This window comes from Chrysemys picta, chromosome 7 (genome assembly GCF_011386835.1).
Source record: "Chrysemys picta bellii isolate R12L10 chromosome 7, ASM1138683v2, whole genome shotgun sequence".
NCBI classification, from domain to species: Eukaryota; Metazoa; Chordata; order Testudines; family Emydidae; genus Chrysemys; species Chrysemys picta.
This window is the reverse complement of record NC_088797.1, coordinates 85,188,484-85,211,354: the sequence shown is the minus strand read 5'-3', so window position 1 is coordinate 85,211,354 and position 22,871 is coordinate 85,188,484. Positions and strand designations below refer to the sequence as shown.

Below are 22,871 nucleotides of genomic sequence, written 5' to 3'. Positions count from 1 at the left end.
ACAGGTTAAGGTTTTTTTGCATAATTACTCAATTTCAGTTTCAATAGAAATGCTTTTTATTTCTTATGTTTGATCAGTAAGCTTTCAACTCTAGAATGAATGCTTTTGGGTATTTGCCAAGAAATTGAGTGAACCACGGCCCCTATAGAAACAACCCTAAACTTTGTATCACTGTTTTAATGTTGGACAGTATAAGTTCATAATACCTTTAACTCTTTTGACCCTTGGTATTAATACCATCTCTCTTTCCCTGCTCCCTCTCCCTCACAACCGAGAAGAAGCCAAGCCTGAGGATCTCAGAACTCATGGGCAGAATTTTTCTCTAACAAACATGTTGCCAACTATAAAAAAAAAATTAATATATTACAGTAAGCTTTAAAAGTACTATTCTAGTTCAGTGTTTAAATAAATTTTTGAATACAAGTTATTTTATTAACAAACTTCTGTTTTAAGGAATGATGTAAGGGCAAGCTTTTGAGTTGTTTCATTAAAACTCTAAAATATGACAACTCATGACAGTGTTAGAGTGGAGAGGCATTTGATTTCATTTTCCTGAAGAGAGCTCAGCATTAAAGAGTTTGGAAAACAATGTACTATATTATGTTGGTCCACCTGAGTGCTGAGCTCTCTACCCTTTCCTGATTCCCCTGCAAAGCCTCAGGCAAGTCTGGCCTCCTGCCAGTCCAGATGCCTCACTGCTGTCCCTAGAATAAAAAGAGAAGAAACTAGAGTTTGAGCAGCCCCCAAATCCTCTCACCAGCTCTTCTCAATACAGGTGATTTAGAGCATAATGCCTTGAGCAGGGTTGGGGGGCGGAAAACATTAGAAGAACTGGTGAGAAGAACTCTTTTGCAAACAAATTCATATTACACAGCCGCAATAAAATTTTGAACTGAAGGGCAAGCATATGTATTGGTGGAAACAGATCAAAACAAGTTAGATACGAAATTCTCGTGCCCCAGGTAGTACTGCCCCAGCAAATTCAAGGACAAAGCAAGCAAGACTAGACCAGCTGTGCTTGGTACCTAGATCTATACCTTTTGTTCGTTTCTCTGGCTAAGGCAAAGGTACACATCAAAACCCAAAGGGCACTTCAAAGATGGGAGCACGACACCATGATCTGTGGTACTACAGCTTGGCAGATTTGTTGGCCAAATGCCACATCCATCATGACTAAGATTTTAATGCCTTTTTTTTTAAATGCACCTTAGAGACTCATGGCAGCCCTATATACCTCCAAACTGAAATATCATTTTGCGCTTTAAAAGAAACAGATCATATGTTCTCCTGTTCACAAAAAGACTATGTTCCAAGTTCCCAACGTGTATGACAGCTATTAAAGCTTGTCTAAATGAACATTTAGTTTGCAACAAACTAGGGTGCAAGTCTAGCCCACGCTAGCATGTCTGTGTGGACACTACTGCTGCAAACTAGCAGCTCCCTAATGCACTTTAATCTACTCCGGTTTTATTAAAGTACACTAAGGCCTGGTCTACACTAGTCGGTTATTTTGGAATTAGCAGAGTTAATTTGAAAAAAAAATGATTCCGTCCACACGACCAAAACGTTTTTCGATTTAAAAGGCTCTTTATCTTTAATACAATTTCTGTACTCCACCTCAGCAAGTGGAGTAGCGCTAAAAATCAAGAACACAATCTCGGGTTAAAGGTATTATGGACGCAATTCGACGTTATTGGCCTCCGGGAGCTATTCCAGAATGCTCCCTTGTGACTGCTCTGGACAACACTCAACTCCGATGCACTAGCCAGGTGGGCAGGAAAAAGCCCCAGGAACTTTTGAATTTCATTTCCTGTTTGGTCACCATCAGCACAGTCCACCATCACAGGCGACCATGCAGAGTCCACCATCACAAGATATCACGCAGTCCCAGATTCGCAGACGAGCTCCAGCATGGTCCAAACGAGAAGTACTGGATCTCATTGCATGTTGGGGAGATGAATCTGTTACGGCAGAACTACGTTCCAAAAAAAAAAAAAGAAACGCAAATACGTACGCTAAAGTCTCCAGGGCCATGACGGAAAGAGCCTACTCCGGGGACACAAAGCAGCATCGTACAAAAATCAAGGAGCTCAGGCAAGCATACCAAAAAGCCAGGGAGGTGAACGGGCGCTCTGGGTCACAGCCCCATGCATTCTGCTTCTACCCATGAGCTGCATGCAATTATAGGGGGTGATGCCAACACTACCCCATCACTGTCCGTGCACACCTGCAAGGGGGAGTTGCATGGAGCCAGGAGGATGAGTTATTGAATGACAACGATGAGGACGACAACAGTGCACAGGCGTTAAGTGGGGAATCAGTTTTCCCCCCTAGCCAGGAACTATTCTTAACGCTGGAGACAATAGCCTCCCCCCACTCCCAAGGCGGGCTCCCGGACCATGACCCTGGAAAAGGTACTTCTGGTGAGGGAGAGCCTGATCGGAGCCTCGCAGTGGGGGGGGAAAACCCAGCTGTGCTGGGCTGTTCGTGTTTAAAGGGCTCATCCCTGATCAGAGCCACGCAGTGGGTGCGGGGTGGGGTGGGGGGGAATGTTGTGTGAAGCAATCATCCCAGAGAGCCCGCAGGCCCTCCTTTTATATGGTAATCCCACCAGGCATTGCTTGCTATGAGAAAGGGCGCCCGGCAGTTTGAAAGCATTGAAATGAATGCAGAAGAAGCAGAACCCCGCGTGCCCCTAGGGCTTACCATGGCTGCCTGCAAGCTGAATTCTGTTGCCCGACCATGTGTGATGGCTTACTCACACCAAAGTGGCAGGCACTTCAGTATAAGAGGCAAAATGCGAACTTGTACAGAAAGAACATGTGCTGTGTACTATGAATTGCCTGTTTCACCGAGAAAGTGTGTCCCCTTTGTTCTCTGACATGTATCTTTAAAAATACTACACTTCCTTTTTCTCCTCCCGCAGATGCAAATGTTTCAACGCGGCCCCTAACTACTCCATCCCAAAGGCTGGTCCAGATTAGAAGGCGGAAAAAACCAACTCGGGATGACATGTTTGCCAAGCTCATGCAGTCCTCCCGCACTGATAGGGCCCAGCTGAACGCACGGAGGCAAACAACTGCGGAGTCCCGTAAAGCGTTACATGAACACAAAGAGAGGAGGGATGTGCGTGATGAGAGCAGGTAGCACCCTACGGTCAAGCTCATGGGGGAGCAAACTGACATGCTGCGCTGTATGGTGGATCTAATGCAGGAAAGGCAGCAAGACCCCAGACTGCCACTGCAGCGCCTGTATAACCGCCCTCCCTCCTCCCGAAGTTCCATAGCCTCCTCACCCAGATGCCCAAGAACACGAGGGGGGAGGCTACAGGGACCCACACACTCAACTCCAGAGGATCGCACAAGCAGCAGAAAACTGGCATATGCGAACTTTTGATTTGGTTTCCGGACTTGTCCTTCCCTCCTCCTCCACCCCTCCATCCACCTTCTGATTTCTCTCAATGTGTTGTGCAACAAATAAAGAACTTTTTAAAACAATTGTGACATATATATATTATATATAAAAATAATATAGGGGGCAGGTAACTTCAAGAGAAAAAACAACTGTCACACCGTACCCTGGCCAGTCATGAAACTGGCTTTCAAACCTTCTCTGATGCACAGCGTGCCCTGCTGCGCTCTTCTGATCGCCCTGTTGTCTGGCTGTGCGAAACTGGCCGCCAGGCAAGTTGCCTCAACCTCCCACCCCGCCATAAACGTCTTCCCCTTACTCTCACAGATATTGTGGAGCACACAACAAGCAGCAATTACAATCTAGCAGAGTCAATAAACTGCACCAGCGTGCTTTCAAATGTCCAAAAGCACATTCTACCACCATTCTGCGCTTGCTCAGCCTATAGTTGAACTGCTCCTTACTACTATCCAGGGTGCCTGTGTACAGCTTCATGAGCCATTGCATTAAGGGGTAGGCTGGGTCTCTGAGGATAACTACAGGCATTTCAAGATCCCCAACAGTAATTTTCTGGTCTGGGAAGTAAGTCCCTTCCTGCAGCTGTTCAAACAGACCAGAGTTCCTGAAGACGCAAGCGTCATGCACCTTTCCCGGCCATCCCACGTTGATGTCAGTGAAATTTCCCTTGTGATCCACCAGTGCTTGCAGCACCATGGAAAAATACCCCTTGCGGGTTACGTACTGTCCGCCCCGGTGTTCTGGGGCCAAGATAGGGATGTGTGTTCCATTTATCACCCTGCCGCAGTTAGGGAACCCCAGCACATTAAAGCCATCCACAATGGTCTGCACATTTCCCAAAGTCACTACCCTTGATAGCAACTGGTCAATGATTGCGTTGGCTAATTTGCAGCATAGCAGCCCTCACAGTAGATTTGCCCACTCCAAACTGATTCCCGACTGATCGGTAGCTGTCGGGTGTTGCGAGTGGCCATAGCACTGTGGAAGCTTGCTTCTCAACTGTGAGGGCTGCTCTCATTTTGGTGTCTTTGCGCTTCAGGGCAGGGGACAGCAAGTCACAAAGTTCCATGAAAGTGGCCCTACGCATACGAGAGTTTCGCAGCCACTGAGAATCATCCCAGACCTGCACCACTACGCGGTCCCACCAGTCTGTGCTTGTTTCCTGGGCCCAGAATCGGTGTTCCATGGCATGAACCTGGCCCAACACCACCATGCTCTCCCAATCGCCACATGCCGTGCTTCTAGGAAGATCTGTGTCCATGTCCTCATCAGTATAGTAATCACGCTGTCATCGCTTCCTCGCCCAGTTTTGCAGGTACTTCACATACTGCTGAATAATGCGTGAGGTATTTACAATGGTCAAAACTGCAGCGGAGATCTGAGCGGGCTCCATGCTTGCCACGCTACGGCGCCTGCACGGGTAATCCTGGAAAAAGGGACGCAAAACGTAGGAGAGCTGTTCGGTTCACAATGGCCGAAAAAAGGCGGGAAATGGTTGTCTTTTGTAACTTCCATGGGAGCCCGGGACCGACAACATGGAGAAGCTCACTAGCGCTGCAAGAGCCGGAAAGCAGAGTTTGCAGCGGAAGCTGTGCTGCTCAGTTCACAGTGGCCGAAAAAAGGCCGGAAATGGTTGTTTTATGTAGCTTTCACGGGGAGGAAGAGAGAGTAGATCCTTCGAGATATTACATAGAAAGACGAGGACATGCGAAGTGAATTCATAGTATCAGGAGACAGGCGGTGCACCGTACTGCACCGTCTGCTGGCAGTATGGCGTCTGCCATAGCTTTCATGGAGGGAGGAGCAAGTGACAAGAACACTCCCAGAAACACCCACGAGAATGTTTTTGCCCCATCATGCACTGGGAGCTTAACCCAGAATTCCAATGGGTGGTGGGGACTGTGGGATAGCTACCCACAGTGCACTGCACCGACATTCGATGCTAGCCTCGGTACTGTGAACGCACTCCGCCGAATACACACGCTTTGGGGGGGGGGGGTGGGGGGGTGGGGAGACAAGACCGAATGTATAAAAATCAGTTCCGAAAATTCAAATAGAATAATTTCTAAATAATTTTGTACTGTAGACATACTGTAGACAAGGAACTGTTCATATGGACACTTAGTGTGGGCACATTAGCAGAGGGTAGATTTACATCTCAGCTTGCTGTAAACTAAAGTGTTCATTTAGACAAGCCCTTAGACCAGTGGTCCCCAAATTTTTGAGAGTCATGCCTCCCATTCCTCCATCTGCACCACCCTGGAGCCAGGGGGAGTAGTAGGGCCGCAGTGACAGATGGGGATAAAGGGGCCGAGGCTGGGGCCATACCGGGGGTGGGGCCGGAGCCGTGGCCACAGCCAGGCCACGGTGGGGGCCACAAGCCTGGCCTCCAGCCACATGCAGAGCCACACCGAGGCTGGGTACGGAGTCAGGCACGGGGCCAAAGCAGAGCTTGGGTCAGGGTGGGGCTCCCTTCCCACCCCATCAGGGCTGGCCCAGCCCACCGCACCCCCCAAATGTTCCTCCATGTCCTCCTCCCCCAGGAGGCATGCCCCACAGTTTGGGGACCTCTGCCTTAGACATAGATACAGGTTTATCATGGCACTTGAAGTTAGCCAACTAGATGACAGTTCCACAGCCAAAAAAAAAAAAAGACTCTTTACTTTTACCATCACTGTGTGGAATTAAAGATTATCAAGGAAGGTGGCAGAGATTCCTTCCTTTATGTCATCTGGCAGAGTCACTGAGATTCCCCTTAAATGCTTAAATTTAGAAACATTCCACTCACAAGCCAGAGAAGCCCGGCAACTGCTCAGTTTAAGATATGAATCCTGTTAGGTTAACTGTTTCCCCACAACTGAATCTAGATGCATCTCCTATTGATGTTAGCTTCTAAAGCACACTGTGCTGAGATTTATTTTGTCCAACTCTAGTAAACATAGGTCCCTCCTAGTGGGGAAAGGAGCTTGCAGTGCTGGATGCCAATTTAAGAGAATCCTGGACCAAAAAAAAAAAAAAAAAAAAAAAAAAAAAAAAAAAAAAAAACACCACACACACAAAAACAAACAAACAAAAAACACCACCACTGAAAGCCCAATCTGTCAATTTTAATTATTTAAGCCATCTCATCTCCCTGGGGCTAGAAGATCCTCTCTATGGAAACACTGGCAATATGAAGTGCACAATATTTCCTAACTCAGAGCTGTGAGCTCACAAATTCCTGTACCTTGCAGTCCAGTAAGTCACTAGTGATCTGTTAGTGTCTGGGGTAGAGGGTGCAAGAGATTATGCAAGCAGTTATCTTGGGGTGGAAGAGGGGAAAAAAAAGGGGAAGCTGCCTGAGAAGCCAACAGTCTTCCAATCCAGTTGCAACTGCTTTAGTCAAAACTCCTCAAAGGCCTTCTCAGACAGTTATCCTGTTTTAAAAGTATCAGTGAGTATATGAAAGCTAGTACCTTCCTCTTTTTAAATAAACATGCTACCTCTTGAGTTTTAGACATCTCATGAGAAAGTTTCAGTCCTCTAGAAAGACATTCCAGGGACTCATGCTGTATTTCTAAGGAGTCCACAGGTGGGTGTGGGTATAAAGAAGTAGGTCTGAAGAGTGGGAGCATTTCCTGATAGTGAATAGGTCCCTTGAGAAACAGGCTAAGGTGCCATCTAACTCAGTTTTTTTTAGGGAAGGAACAGATTTGGGCTTCCTAATCCTTTCCCAATTTGTTGTCAACACGCTGTCCCCTACTGAACTGTTTGTCAGCTGAGCTGAAGATCCTCTGATGTACTACCAGATGCCAGGGCATGAGGCATAACTTCAGGATGTACAGAACAAGCAGGTAATTGACGTCCAAAGACTACTGCTATAAATAGTGCCTTCTTGGCCTTCCCCTCTCTTGGGTTCCAAAGATTACTGCTTCCAACAAGAAAAATCATTCCAAAGTGACAGGGATGCCTTTGGTTGCACTGGCCTCTTCAGAGGAAGAGGCCAAGAGATGAAAGGAAGCAGCAATAGGCTAATGAACATATAAAACAGAGGTTCCCATTAATTGCCACAGTAACTAATATGAACAGCCCTACTAGGTCAGACCAAAGGGTCATCTAGCCCAGTATCCTGTCTTCCAACAGTGGCCAGTGCCAGGTGCCCCAGAGGGAATGTACAGAGCAGGTAATCATCAAGTAATCCATCCCCTGTTGCTCATTCCCAGCTTTTGCAAACAGAGGCTAGGGACACCATTCCTGCCCATCCTGGCTAATAGCCATTGGAAGAACTAAAGTTTACATTAGTCACAAGTAGGTATAGAACAGAATTTTCTGACCTTTAAGAACAAATGCAGGCCAGAGAATTAAGCTGGTGTTCAAACCAGTTTACCTAACCAAGAAAAAAAAATATGTCTCATGTTTGATATCTAGTTTCCATTTATGTGCTACAAAAAGTAAAAAGAATTTTTATTAGAAACACACAAGTCTTACCTTTCCTGAAACAGATTCACCATCATAGAAGAGGAAGTGTTTTTCTATTTTGCCATCTTCAGTTTTAATTTCTGCTGTTTTTCGTGTTTCTGCATCATTAAGAATAATGTCAATCTCACAAATAGGACCAAAAAAGCCTCCAAGAAAACTCTGGAATAAAAAATAATTTTTCAGATTATCACAGGGGTAAAGATGACTTTATACTTTATGAAATACATATTTTTATTTTTTGTTTGTGGCAGTGATGCTAATTAAAGCCTGGGGGATGAAAGTATGTTCCCAATTACCCAAATTCCCCGTGTACTGAAGGACAGATCTCAGTTTGCAGATGTACAGCTCAAATTTTTATATTGAAATAATTTCATTGGGATGTCTAAAAAGTTATACACAAGTAGTTTCATAATAGCCACATGGGACCGTACTCAGCAAATAATTAAACGATAAGATCAGTAGCAAGCTGAAGAATGAGCAATTCACAACAGGAATAAGTAGATAGTTCTAGTACCCAATTATGATCACCATTAAAATTACATATGCCATTTGCTTCTTCCATCTTCAAAAACAAAAAAATTTCAGTCCCTCCTAATTATTAGTACTGCAACTTTCCACTGAAATTTGATAGTTTTAAATCAAACGTGAGAAACCCAGATTCAAAAACAAACTTTTGTATTCCTTACAATTAGGAAACTGGGACACATTATGTATGACATTGTAACAAACTGTTTATTGGAGTAAGTGCAAATAGGCCACAAACTGAAAGACCTGGGAGAGGATCTACAGGAAACACAGCAGAACGGGAAAAAGATGTTTTTTGGTCCAAGACTATGCACCAAACTCTGGCTTGAGGAGGAAGGAAAGGAACATTTCAAATTATCTGTGACTGCCCCGAACAGAACTTTCTGGATGCAAATCACACACACAAAACTAGATGTAGTCCCTCACTGTCTTCTACTGGGTAAATTTGGTATTCTTTAAAGTCTATACATTCTCATTCTGTGTAAGGTCTTTAATTGTAGTGTGGTGAAATAAAACTTGTAGAGTTGGGACAAAGTCAAAAGAAGAGGAGAGGTATTTAGCTAAAATCTTAAATGAAGTGTAGAACTAATGATGCAAGAAAGCTGTTCCAAACAATAGGCCCTGCTGAGAAGAAAACCTCTCATATCAGCAAGAGTGACACTATGTGGGGAAAACAGAAAAGACACAGGACTGCAAGACAGGCTGAAGCAAGGACACAAAAAGCCATTTTTAATCTTATGAAATGTTAAGATACACAAGGCTAAATAAAAGAAGTCTCTGTACTTTGTTTCTACTTAAGCTTGTTACTCTGGCAAACTGCCCCAAAACTCTTTACACAGAGTTGTGCACAATTCCGTAAAAGAAAGCTAAAAGCTAGCCAGTACTGAGTGGAAGTCTCAGGATATGTACACACTACAGCTTACATCAGTACAAGCTGTGTCGCTCAGGGGTGTGAATAAGGCACCCCCCTGAACTACATAAATTACATTGACCTAAACACCGGTGTGGACGGTGCAATGTCAGTGGCATAGCTTCTCCCATCGACATAATTACTCCAGCCTCCGCGAGCGGCGGTAGGTAAGTTGATGGGAGAACTCTCCCCCTGTTGGCTTAGAACGTCTGTAAGCTCTGTAGCTTAGACATAGCCTAGACTCCTAAAGCTCAAAAAGCAGCCTAAGGAGGGGCTCACATCTAACAGGGAAGTCTTTCAAGTCTCTGCTGAGTAGAGATTTACATTCACAGGTGGAACATCAAAGAAGCTTGCTTTGTGACTACATCTGTTTTCTGATATTCAATTTCCAGTTAAATTAGTTATTTAGGAAAAATTCCCAAATCATCAGTATACAAGAAATATATGTTTAAGTTATAACACTTTATTGCCTTTTCCAGGAACACGCTCACGTTAATTCTTAAACATGCAGTACTACTTTCAAAGTGTAGACAGCGATTACATCTATCAAATTGAAAGAGTGCCTATTGAGTTTTATGCACATTTACCTCCAAACCAAAAAGATTACATTCACAGCACAAATCATCTAAAAGGATCCCATAGCACAGGGGTTCTTAAACTTCATTGCACCGTGACCTCCTTCTGACAATAAGTTACTATACAACCCCAGGAGAGGGGAACGAAGCCTGAGCCTAACCAATCCCTGCCACCCAAGGGCAGGGGAGAGCTGAAGCCCAAGGCCTTAAACTCCAGGCAGCGGATCTGTAATCTCAGCTCCAGTGCCCAAAGCTGAAGCCCCCAGGCTTTGGCTTCAGCCCCAGGAAGTCTAAGCCAGCCCTGGCGACCCCACTTTGAGAACTGCTGCAGTATAGCATTTCACAAATTATAGACAGAGCCGCTAAAATACAGTCACAATAGGTTCACAGAGTACTCATAAGACACTGCACATCGATACTTATTTTAAGATGTTCCCCATATGGGCTGGCCTATGCTTCAATTTGAAGGAGAATAAAGCCTTTACATAAAAGCACTATCACCTCCCTCAATTTGTGTCAAAATAGTTTATATGTAAACATAGCAATCAACAAATAGACTGCTACATCTTGCATATGAAGTTAAGACCGCTGACCTTACAAATTCTTGAAACTGTCTTGCAGTCTCATGAGTTCATCGAGTAACTTCTGAATTAGCCAGTCTCCTTCCCAAAAACTAGTTCTCATCTAGCATGGATAAACAAAACAAATATGGAGTTTCAAGGCGAAGCCATTTTTAAAAAACAAGCCATTCCAAAAAACAGGTTTTCCAAAAATGAAAATCTTAATTTTTCAAACTGATCTCCTAGTTATGTTGTCCAACTGATCTCTAGCTTTCCCCCCAAAAGAGAGATTTCTCCTAAGGAAGTGGGACTACTTTAAAAAGAAAAATGAAGTGTCTGGTGTACTGGTTTCTTCATATCTAATCTCCTTGCTAAACACCTTGTAATGGCAAAACAGTTACAATCTTAACTGTCTTAAGGTGTCTTAGTGTAGACATATCCTTACAATATGAAATGGTCCTAAATCTTTCTGTACTATTGCTGTGCACTTTGAACTACAGAAGCAAGTGCATTTCAGTAACCCCTGTACAGAATTTGTAAGGTATTTTGGGATACTGCATATACACAAGTAATCTTAAACCAAAAAGTTCACACTTTCAAGGTGATATATAGTCTTCTGGATGACACAACATGTACTTAGTATACTATGTGTGTCAGAACTGTTTAGACTACTTCAGTGCAGGCTATAAACTCCTCGAGTAAGAACCAAGCTGTCAAGTTTTGATAGGCAAGAACACTAGCAGGACTCAAATACAGTAGGAATAATAAAAAAAAATAAAAAATATTGTTACTATTGGAGAACAAGAAATATTATTAAGGGCACAAGAGCAAACTACCCCACTAGGAAAAAGTAGGGATAGGAAAAAGATCTTCAATGATCTGAAACTCAAAGTCCTACAAAAAGGAGAAACTAGGTCAAATTACAAAGGATGAATATAAACAAGTAACACAGATATGTAGGCACAAAATTAGAAAGGCCAAGTCACAAACAAGATTCAACTAGCTAGAGACAAAGGGTAACAAGAAAACATTCTACAAATACATCAGAAGCAAAAGAAAGACCAAGGAGAGGGTAGGTAGCCCCTTTACTCAATGAGGGGAGGGAAACAGGAACAGAAATGGTGGAAATGGCAGAAGTGCTAAACGACTTTTTTGTTTCAGTTTTTACTAAAGTTTAGTACCAATTGGACATCTAACATTGTGAATGCCAGTGAAAATGAGATAGGATCAGAGGCTAAAATAGACAAAGAACAAGTTAAAAATTACTTAGTCAAGTTAGATGTCTTCAAGTTACCATGGCCTGATGAAATACATCCTAGAATACTCAAGGAGCTGACTGAGGAGATATCTGAGACATTAATGATCACCTTTGAAAAGCCATAAAAGACATGAGAGATTCCAGATGACTGGAATAGGGCAAATATAGTGCCAATCTATAAAAAAAGGAAATAAGGACAACCCAAGGAATTACAGACCAGTCATCTTAATTTCACTACCCAAAAAGATAATGAGCAAAAAATTAAGCAGTTTGCAAACACCTAGAAGATAATAAGGTGATAAGTAACAGTCAGCATTGATTTGTCAAGAACAAATCGTGTCAAACCAACCTAATAGCTTTCTTTGACAGGGTAACAAGCCTTGTGTATAGGGGGAAGCAGTAGAGGAGATATATCTTGACTTCAGTAAGGCTTTTGATACGGTCTCACATGACCTTCTCATTAACAGACTAGGGAAACGCAACCATGATGTAGCTACTACAACGTGAGTCCATAACTGTTTGGCAAACCATTCCCAGAGAGTAATCATCAGTGGTTCATAGCCAAGCTGAAAGGGCGCATCAAGCGGGATCCCACAGGGATCAGTTCTGTTCAGTATCTCCATCAATGATTTAGATAATGGCATAGAAAGAACACTTATAAAGTTTGTGGATGTTACCAAGCTGGGAGGGGTTGCAAGTGCATTGGAGGATAGGATTAAAATTCAAAATGATCTGAACAAACTGGAGAAATGGTCTAAAGTAAACAGGATGAAATACAATACGGACAAATGCAAAGTATTCCATTTAGGAAGGAACAATCAGTTACACACATACAAAATGGGAAATGACTGCCTACAAAGGAGTACTGTGGAAAGGAATCTGGGGATCAAAGTGGACCACAAGCTAAAATATGAGTTAGCAGTATAACACTGTTGCAAAAAAAAGGCAAGCATCATTCTGGGATGTATTAACAGGAGTGTTGTAAGCAAGACACGAGATGTAATTCTGCTCTACTCTGCACTGATTAGGCCTCAACTGGAGTGGTGTCTAGTTCTGGGCACCATATTTCAGGAAAGATGTGGACAAATTGGAGAAAATCCAGAGAAGAGCAACAAATATGATTAAAGGTCTAGAAAACATGACCTATGAGGGAAGATTGAAGAAAATGGGTTTAGTCTGGAGATGAGAAGACTGAGGGGGGCATAACAGTTTTCAAATACATAAAAGGTTGTTACTAGGGCTGTCAAGCAATTAAAATATTTAAATATTTCTGGATGTTTTCTACATTTTCAGATATACTGATTTCAATTACAAAGTGTATAATGCTCACTTAATATTTATTTTGATTACAAGTATTTGCACTGTAAAAAAACCAAATAGTATTTTTCAATTCACCTAATACGAGTACTGTAGTACAATCTCTTTATCATGAAAGTTGAACTTATAAATGTAGAATTATGTACAAAAAAACCTTGCGTTCAAAAATAAAACGTAAGATTGTAGAGCCTATAAGTCCACTCAGTCCTACTTCTTGTTCAGCCAATCGCTCAAACACGTTTGTTTACATTTGCAGGAGATAATGCTGCCCGCTTCTTGTTTACGTCACCTGAAAGCGAGAAAGTGGCACTGCAGTAGCCGGCGGCGCAAGATATTTACGTGCCAGATGTGCTACAGATTCACATGTTCATGCTTCAACCACCATTCCAGAAGACATGCATCCATGCTGATGACAGGTTCTGCTCGATAACAATCCAAAGCAGTGCGGATTGACACATTTATTTTCAGATGCCACCAGCAGAAGGTTGATTTTCTTTTTTGGTGGTTTGGGTCCTGTAGTTTCCTCATCGGAGTGTTGCTGTTTTAAGACTTCTGAAAGCAAGCTTCACACCTCGTCCCTCTCAGATTTTGGAAGGCACTTCAGATTCTTAAACCTTGAGTCAAGGGCTGTAGCTATCTTTAGAAATCTCACATTGGTACCTTCTTTGCGTTTTGTGAGATCTGCAGTGAAAGTGTTCTTAAAATGAACAGCATGTGCTGGGTCATCATCAGAGACTGCTACAACAGGAAATATATGGCAGAATGCAGGTAAAACAGAACAGGAGACATACAATTCTCCTCAAAGGTGTGGTGTTCAATCACTAATTTAATTAACACTTATTTTTAAATGAGCATCATCAGCATGGAAGCATGTCCTCTGGAATGGTGGCCGAAGGGGCATATGAATGTTTAGCATAACTGGCACGTAAATACTTCGCAATGCCGGCTACAAAAGTGCCATGCAAATGCCTGTTCTCACTTTCTGGTGACACTGTAAATAAGAAGCAGGCAGCATTATCTCCCTTAAATGTAAACAAACTCGTCTGTCTTAGCGATTGGCTGAACAAGAAGTAGGACTGAGTGCAGTTGTAGGCTCTAAAGTTTTACACTTTTGGGGGTGTTTTTTTTTTGGAGTGCATGTAAAAAAAAAAAAAATCTACATTTGGAGGTTGTGCTTTCAGGTCAAAAATTGCACTACAGTACTTGAAGGAGGTGAACTGAAAAATACTATTTCTTTTGTTTATAATTTTTACAGTGTAAATACTTGTAAGCAAAAATAATATACTTTGATTTCAATTACAACACAGAATACAATATATATGAAAATGTAGTAAAACATCCAAAATATTTAATAAATTTCAATTGGTATTCTATTATTTAACAGTGCAATTAATAGTGTAATTAACATTTTTAATCATAATTATTTTTTTGAGTTAATCCCGTGAGTTAACTGCGATTAATCGACAGCCCTAGTTGTTACAAAAAATTATTCTCCTTGACTTCTGGAGGATAGGACAAGAAACAATAGGCTTAAATTGCAACAAGGATAGTTTAGGTTGGACATTAGGAAAAACTTCCTAATTGTCAGAATGGTTAAGCGCTAAAATAAATTGCCTAGAGAGGCTGTAGAATCATCATCCTTGGAAAATTTTAAGATCAGGTTAGACAAACACCTGTCAGGAATGGTTAGATCAGCCGCTCCCAAACTGTGGGTTGGGACCCCAAAGTGGGTCATGACCCCATTTTAATGCGGTTGCCAGGGCTGGCTTAGACTTGCTGGGGCTGAAGCCAAAGCTTGAGCCCCACTGTCTGGGGCCGAAGCCAGAGGGCTTCAGCCTTGGGCAGTGGGGCTGAGATTACAGACCCCCTGCCTGCGGGCTGAAGCCCCTTGGGCTTTAGCTTCCCCTCCCGCCAGAGGCAGCAGGTATCCGGCAGGCTCAGGCTTCAGTTCCCCCCACCTGGGGTCGTATAGTAATTTTTGCTGTCAGAAGAGGATTGTGGTTCAATGAAGTTTGAGAACCCCATCTAGAAAATACTTAGTCCTGCCATGAGTGCAGGTGGACTGGAACAGATGACCTCTTGAGGTCCCTTCCAGTCCTATGATGTGTTTACTCTGAGAAGTGACCCCACCCACGTGGCATTGAATCCAGCTTTTTGTTGCTCCATTTCCAAATCAAACATGCCCAGGGTGTAAGCAAACGGACCGCCCCAGGCTCGGACAATCGAGCTGTTCTCCCCAGCCTGCCTACCCACAGGCACTGCAACCCCAGCTATGCCGCTCTCCGGACCCGCCCTGCAGCCCCGCCACCGACAGTGACTTGGCAGGAGAGGGAGGGGTTATCGACCCCGCCGGACAGAAGTGCCCCAGCCCAGCCTCTACCAGCTCTGCGGGGCCCACCGGGGCGAGGAGCGACCCTAACATGCCGCAGGCCGAACGCCAAGGCCCAACGCAGCGCCGGCCGGGAGGAGAGGCCGGTGCAGTCACTTGCAGGATCAGAGGTCGAATGTCACCGCCTGAGGGGAGCCGGGCCCAGCGCCCTGTGGAGCAGCCGAGGGCGGGCGGGCGCCTCTCAGCGACACGCGGACAACGGAGGGCGCCCGCGAGCCAGCCCCCGCCGGCCACAGGTGGGAATCCGCGTCCCTAGGCGCGTCCCCGACGGGAGCGAGCCGCCGCCACGGGCCCTACCGCACCAAAACCCTTCCCCAGCCCACGGGCCTGCGCCGCACGCGGGCAGGGGAACGGGGCAGGCCGCGCCGACGTCCCAAAACGGGAGAGGTGCCACACGCTCAGCCCAGGGGCTACTGAGATGCCAACTCGCGCTCACTCACCATGGTCACTTCGCCTCCAACGGACCCCGACCAGCAACAGCTCCAGCCCGCGCCCCTGTCATGTGACCCTGGAGGCGGTCACGCCCCGCCCCTCCGCCACGTGACCGCCCCTCCCTAGTCCCTACGGAGAGGGGAAAGGAGAGGAGGTGGGGGCGGAGCGCGCGCTGTCTGCAGGAAACCCCGCAGGGACAGTAGAGGGCGCTGCCCTCCTACTTCCTGCGTAGGGAGCAGTCCCCTAGCAACCCGAGTGATCTGCGGGGCAGGGGTCGCCCGCCTACGACATCTACCTACCTCCCAGTGCCCTGTCAGGCAGCCCCAGGCCTGGTGCTAACCCCCAGCCTCTCTCCTCTTGCTGCCCCAGCCACCTAGGCCCAATCACCCAGTGCCTATGTCACCCTGTGGCCACCAGTCCCTTCTCCATCTGCTGCATCACCTCATGGGCCTGAGCCCCTAGAACTCTTGCCCACTTAACAACAATTGGCAGTCTGGGGCCCCCACACTCATATACCCACAGGGTCCTGGGATTGGCCCCCACCCATACCTTCTCACCCTGCTCACTTAGGCCCCTGTCTCTATTAATAGCAACTTTGGGTTTGGTTCAGGATCTTCTTGAAGCAAGGCCCTTTGGTTTTGGTTTTTACTTTGTTTAACATTTCCCAGGAATTAATTGGTATTTATTAGAAACATTGAAAGAAGGGTGAAAATTGGTGCAAAAATCAGCTTCACAGTTTTCTGGGTTAATATTCGGGGATGGGAGGACAGGAAAAAAAGCAACACAGAAAAGTAACAGAATTGAAAGTAAAAGCAGCTTAATGCTGTGGTTTAGTTCATTAACTGTATATTGAAGGTCTGTACACATATGCATGCTTTCCATGTTCCACTACATTGCCTTATTTTAACAGACAGCCTCACATTTACCCTAACTTATTATTAACACATCTATCTAATGTAATGTATTTGATTTTCTTAACATAATCACTATTTTCATATACTTGAGTGGCCTAGAATTCAGGTGAAAATAAATAAAAAACTAATAATAGCTTTTGTAAAACCTGGGGAAATTTGGGTAAAAATCAGTAAAAACTGAAAATGAAGGGCCTTATACTTAAGTCACCAGAATTTGAAGTGGAGAGGATGGGGGTGTCCAGAATGTACATTATAGTGGGCACTCCCAATCTTTCTAATTGTACGGACCGTATCTGAATACAGAGATTGGCCTCTAGACACTTCCTTGCCCATTCATGGTTGCCTGCCTAACATCCCTCTGGCAACTATAGCAGCTGATTACATAGGCAATTAATGATAGGAAAGTTTTCAATTTATTCATCAGTTGTCTTTTAATGTGATTTAACAAGTGGACATGAGGAGGAACCAGCACCATGTGACCAGACAGCTCTTCACAGACCACAATTTGAGAACCTCTATTATAATAGTTTACATTTTTTGTAACTAAGGTTCTATTCTATATGAGGTTAAATCATTAGCTTCCTAAGACTACTGCCTGCTAGAGAAACTTGCTGTGTGTGTCAGTGCTGCAATAAAATTGGCATGATATAATTCTAGTATCACTGTGTTGTCCTGCTGGATTCAAGCAATGCAAAAAATTACAACAGGTATATATAGTGCCTTTCATCCTTAAGAATCCTCAAACCACTATACAAACATTACACATAGAGATTGCTTCCTCCACCACTGAAATGCAACACCTCTAAGGTAAAATATAGTAGTTGTTTGAAAGGGTACAGCAACAATACACAACAGTTAAGGGTAGAGATAGTTTAGGTAAATAAAATGGAATTACCCAGATTGGAATTTTCCTGGGACATGGGTTAACACTTATTGTAGAATTGAGATGATATGCTAGATAAAAGCTTAACCCCTTTTAGTGCCACAGTATACATCCTCAAAAGCGACACTTTTTCATATGGTATCTGTTACACCACAACTTTCACAAACCATAAGTATAGTGGACATTCAGTGTCTTTGCAGGGGGGTACCATTTTTAAGTACAAGCAAAACACTTGTTATGAGGATGTGAAAAGTTATGATAGTGTATAAGGGACAACTGCAATAACAAGGACTCTGGTAAAAAGGCTGGGCCTTAGCTTGCTTAACCAAGCATGGCTTAAAATTCAGGTAGAATGACATGAGATCAAGTCATTGATTGAAATTCCGTTAAACACTAGTGCAGGACTAGATGCTGTTCTTTTAGTGTTAGTTTGCAATTAAATAGAGATTGTGAAAAATATTAATGTAAGATTGACCACTGAGAATTGCAGTCAGCCTAAATGATGAAAGCTACAGCCTCTTCCACATGCAATGCATCAGAGCAGATGCTAAACTAGAAAACCTGGTAGAGGAATCACTAGGTACACCAGTTGTGCCCATTGTTTTAAATTGTTGGACAAGTACAAATCAGTGGAGATTTTAAAGTAACTATAAATCCTTCTCTGTATATCAACCTGTACCTTGGGTTAAGGACTTTCTTGCACCTGGCAGAAAGCATTTTAGTAAAATATACATTTGCACATTTATATTTGAAGATCCTTATGCAAAATGAATCAAAACAATTTATTCAAAGGGGCTGTTCTGTTGTAATTGTTTATCCTTTGGCATTGCATCTCCTTCTGCCATGTATCAGTGCAATGGAACAAATTCTTCAACATCTGTCAGGAAAAGAGTGCTATCTGGATGAATTCCTGGTTATTGAACATATGGCCCACAACATTTAAGGAAGTTGGATGAGCTTCTTTAGCAACTGGAAGACTAAGATCTCCACATGCAGAAAAATAAACGTGAATTCTTCCAGCTCTTTATAATTTGTTTATGTCATTGGATTTAGTCAACTGTGCTGTAGTCTGATGCAAAGGTAGATAATGTTGTTAATGCACCAAATCCCACAAAAATGTGGTTCAGCTGCGTTCATTTATTTGACAACTGAAGTGCTATGGGAGGTTTTTTCCTAGCCTAGTGACTATAGTCTGTCTTTTAAAATCATTGACCACATGCCAAATGAAGGAAGTTTGGAAAGCAAAGCGTGATCATGTTTCTTAGCAAGTGCTATTACAATACAAATAAAAAATAAACAAGCCTTCAATATTGTCTTCAGCAACAATTTTTATGCAAATGTGTGTGTATATGGTACAGGGGCAGTGAGCTCCAATGTGTTACTCTCTGAGGATGAAAGACTCATTGTGTTTGCTTAGGAAGCATCTAAAATATGTGAACAGGATTATGTTAAGATTGATCAAGAACTAATCTGAGAGTTTCTCTGAGCAAAGAAATGTCATCACCATTACTATTTATACTGAAGTATTGTCTAGAGATCCCCATAAGGATCAGGGCCAATTTTGTACACATATATAATAAAAAGAGCATAATATCTAAGGGCATGGCTACACTTGAAGATGTAGAGCGCTGTGAGTTAAACCCGCCTTCGTAGAGCGCAGTAGGGAAAGTGCTGCAGTCTGTCCATACTGACAGCTTCAAGCGCACTGGCGTGGCCACATTTGCGGCACTTGCAGCGGCATTGGGAGCTGTGCAATATGGGCAGCTATCCCAGCATGCAAATGACTGCAACATGCTTTTCAAATGGGGGGGGGAGTGGAGTGTGACAGGAAGTGTGTTGTGTGTATGTGGGGGGAGAGAGAGTGGGTTTTTGGGGTGCTGAGACTGTGTCAGCATGCTGTCTTGTAAGTTCAGATCCCCCCGCCTCTCTCTCACTCACTAGTAGTTGATAAGCAGCCGGCTTCTCTGAAATGGAGCTTTGAAAGGGCATTTCCAGATTCCTGCAGCCGATTTCACAACAATGATAAGAGTCGCCACTTGACTTAAGGAGATTATGGGATGTTTCCGGAGGCTGATCACAGCACAGTGACGCAACACCTCATTCACACTGGCGCCGCAGTGCTCCAGCGGGGGTGCAGCAAACGTTATTCCACTCACCAAGGTGGAGTACCAGCAGTACTGTAGCTGCAGAGTCAGTGCGCTCTACGTGCCTTGCCAGTGTGGACAGGGAGTGAGCTAGGGCGCCCAGGGCTGCTTTGTTGCGCTGTAACTCACAAGTGTAGCCAAAGCCTAAGTCAAGTTCAGGGTCTCATTCCTTATCTTCAAGGTGCTCAATGGCCTGGGTCCAGGATATCTAAAAGACCACATATATTTCTGGGATGAGGACTGTGATCAACAACTCCGATCCTCAGGCACAATGGAAGTTTCTACCACAAGGGTAAGGGTTTTGTGTGTAGGAGACAGAGCTTTCTCAGGGGTCAATGCTACTTTGTGGAATGAGTTTCCACAGGAACAAAAGACCATCACAAACCTCACTCCTCTCATCCAAGTGCTAGGCATATTTCTATGTTCTTCCCTTCACTAATGTAAACACAGAGCAGCATGTACATAAACATATATATTAAACAACAAATCCGTATCAAAACAATATACTGCACATGCAATTCTTCCCCTGGTAAGAGGATGAGCGAAAGAATGATCTATACATGACATATCGCTTAATGTGCTACAGAAAGATGTTCAGATACCATGGTGATGAGGGTGGTATAAGAACCTATATAGAATAGCACTATGAGACTAGAGACAACAGGTGTATACAACAGAAAGGGGGAACACCAGTATCAGTGAAATGACATAATACCTGATGGTTATAAATTTAACATAAATTATAAACCTCTCACCATGCTTCTAGGACTTAAAGAAGGCATTCAGTTTACAGAAACAACAGTCTGCATCAGTGGGCACTGTTCTGTGTATATCTATTTATTCTCAAAACTAAGCAAAAAACAATGCTGATATCTTTTCTTGACTGCCACTTAAATTTCAAATCACTAAAATACATTTGATGTGTTTCACTAGTTATAAATGAAAGAAGTTTACGATAGCTTACAAATGAAATCCTACACTATTCATATTGGAACGAGAAAATAAGCTTTCTCATCCCAAGTATTGAAGTAAACAATACACACACACACACACACACACATATGGGTGCCAGTGAATGGGGTATTTAGGGTGTGTTCAGACAGACACAGGGACCCAAATAACTTCATGACCACTAGCTAAAAACAATGAAATTAAGTTATTGACCTGCAGCTATGTTTGGTGTGCAAAAACTGATTGCTGGAAAGAATCAACAGCAAAAAAATCCAGCAATTGTCTAGAATGCTTCAAGTGATTATCTATAGATCATTTTTAAATCAAAGATTTTCTCTTGAAATGGAAATAGCTTCAACAGACCAACAAAGATCATTTTGAAATTTACACCTTCTGCCTAATGATTGAAAATACTTATTTGTTGGATATGAAATTCTAAAAAAACTAGTGTGTAATAATCAGAATTAATTGTGGCCAAATTTTGTCAGCTCAGTTGAAGTGAAGTTCATGTGCACTGCCCCATATCATCCACCCTTGTTAGTGACCTTGTTAAAAGTTGCATACAGCAAGTACTTCTAAGCAAGTACTACTTCAGGATTTAAAGCAGGAATGTTACATGCAGCAACACCCTTTGCTAAGGTTTTGGGGGCAGAGGGAGGTGATCATTGTTTTGCTCCAACAGTGTATACTTAAAGAAAGCTGTAACTGCATTACTGATGAGTCAAAAGTTTACACTCACACCTGGACCTCATAAAACCAGGGATGGGTCAACAGATCTGGAAAAAACAAGCAGTTTTTGTGAGAACCCATCAGAAAACAGCTGTCAAATAACATTTTTAAACAGCAATTTTGTACATCAGCAGTGATTGAACCTCAAGAAGAGAAGTGATTACCAGATAAAGCATCAAAAGCAGGTCCACTGTCCTACATTGTTTAATCTGAACCAGGGACAATGGCACCAATTTAAGAGTAAGTTTGATTGGGAAGAGCTAGCAAGTCCTAAATCCTAATAAAACGTTTGCTTGCAGTCAATCTATCATTCAGATCTCAGTCAATGCTTCCTTCAAAAGCCTATAGAAAAATGATAAAGATTACAACAACAGCACCAGCGAAAAATCCAACAGTACTACTGAAACTTCAGAAGCATATGAAGAAACCTAATGTATGCTACTAACTGCAAAGGTCAAGTCATCTTTAATTGTTGAGAAACATCAAATTTCTATAAAAAGTACATCTGGAATTATGAACACTGTTATACAAAGAAGTTAATGTGCCATTTATTTAGATATAGTACTCATCTATTTTCTATTCCATGTTTTGGAACAAATACTTTAGATGAGGAATATGTTGGGTATTTGAAAGTTTAGCTTGTTAAAATGTAGGCTTGTCATTTCAGCACTAGATGGCAATGTTACTTGATATACACAGTTATCTTCTGCATGTTTTGCTGTCATTGGGCTCAATCCTGCAAGGTGCTGAGCAGTCTGGCCACAATCCAGCAAAGCACTTAAACACATGCTCACCTCCAAGCATATGAGTAGATCTACTGTCTTGGGCTATTCACCCAGTTAAGTTGTTTGCTGGATTGGGTCCTTTGAATGAAGCAGTTACCTCAGTAAACACAGCAGATATTACCTTTATATTACTGTCCATAGAACAATACTGGCTTTGTATTTAAAAACAGAATATCATGTACCTCTAATGTTATTTCTGGGGTAGAGAGGTTGTTTTAGTTTTTTACATTTTATTTAAAAGGCAGGTGTCATCATGGGAGACACCTAAAAAGACTGGTGACACTTGTTCTATAAACCTTCATCCAACCTGTTAAAATTGTATTAATAATTTAAGCAGTTGTCTGTGCTACCAAGTATGTTGTTCTTCCTTGTAGACTACAAGATTTTATCTCCTTCTTCTGGATAAGTCTAGGACTCTACTGATTTTTCTGAGGATGGACTGAAAACTTAGCATGTGAAAGGGGTGGGGAAAGTGAGTGTGATGGGGAGGAGGGTTATTCCATATGAAATACAAAAAAGATTCTCTTTCTATCAGAGTAGCAAAATCAAACATAAAAGCATTTGGCCTGGCTTCAGGGCAAACAGTTCCAGGTCTTTCCTGGTCAGCCGAGA

The 22,871-nt window shown here is 43.0% G+C and overlaps 1 protein-coding gene across 6 annotated transcripts in view; it reads right to left on the bottom strand.

Moving 5' to 3' along the window:
- VPS26A (VPS26 retromer complex component A) overlaps nucleotides 1–16,054 on the bottom strand; it is a 32,007-nt gene extending 15,953 nt beyond the window's left edge. For 2 of the 6 annotated variants that reach the window (XM_005297313.5, XM_042856938.2), the window contains exons 1-2: nucleotides 15,862–16,031; nucleotides 7,897–8,046 (exon numbers count right to left, since the gene is read on the bottom strand). In XM_005297313.5, the coding sequence (XP_005297370.1) occupies nucleotides 7,897–8,046; nucleotides 15,862–15,864 (153 nt within the window). In that variant the 5' untranslated portion in view covers nucleotides 15,865–16,031. Of the gene's footprint in view, nucleotides 1–7,896; nucleotides 8,047–10,490; nucleotides 10,583–15,861 lie in introns of those variants that run through there. The other 4 variants (XM_042856941.2, XM_065553499.1, XM_065553498.1 and 1 more) reach the window with 4 other exon arrangements.
- Nucleotides 16,055–22,871: the final 6,817 nt, after the last annotated feature.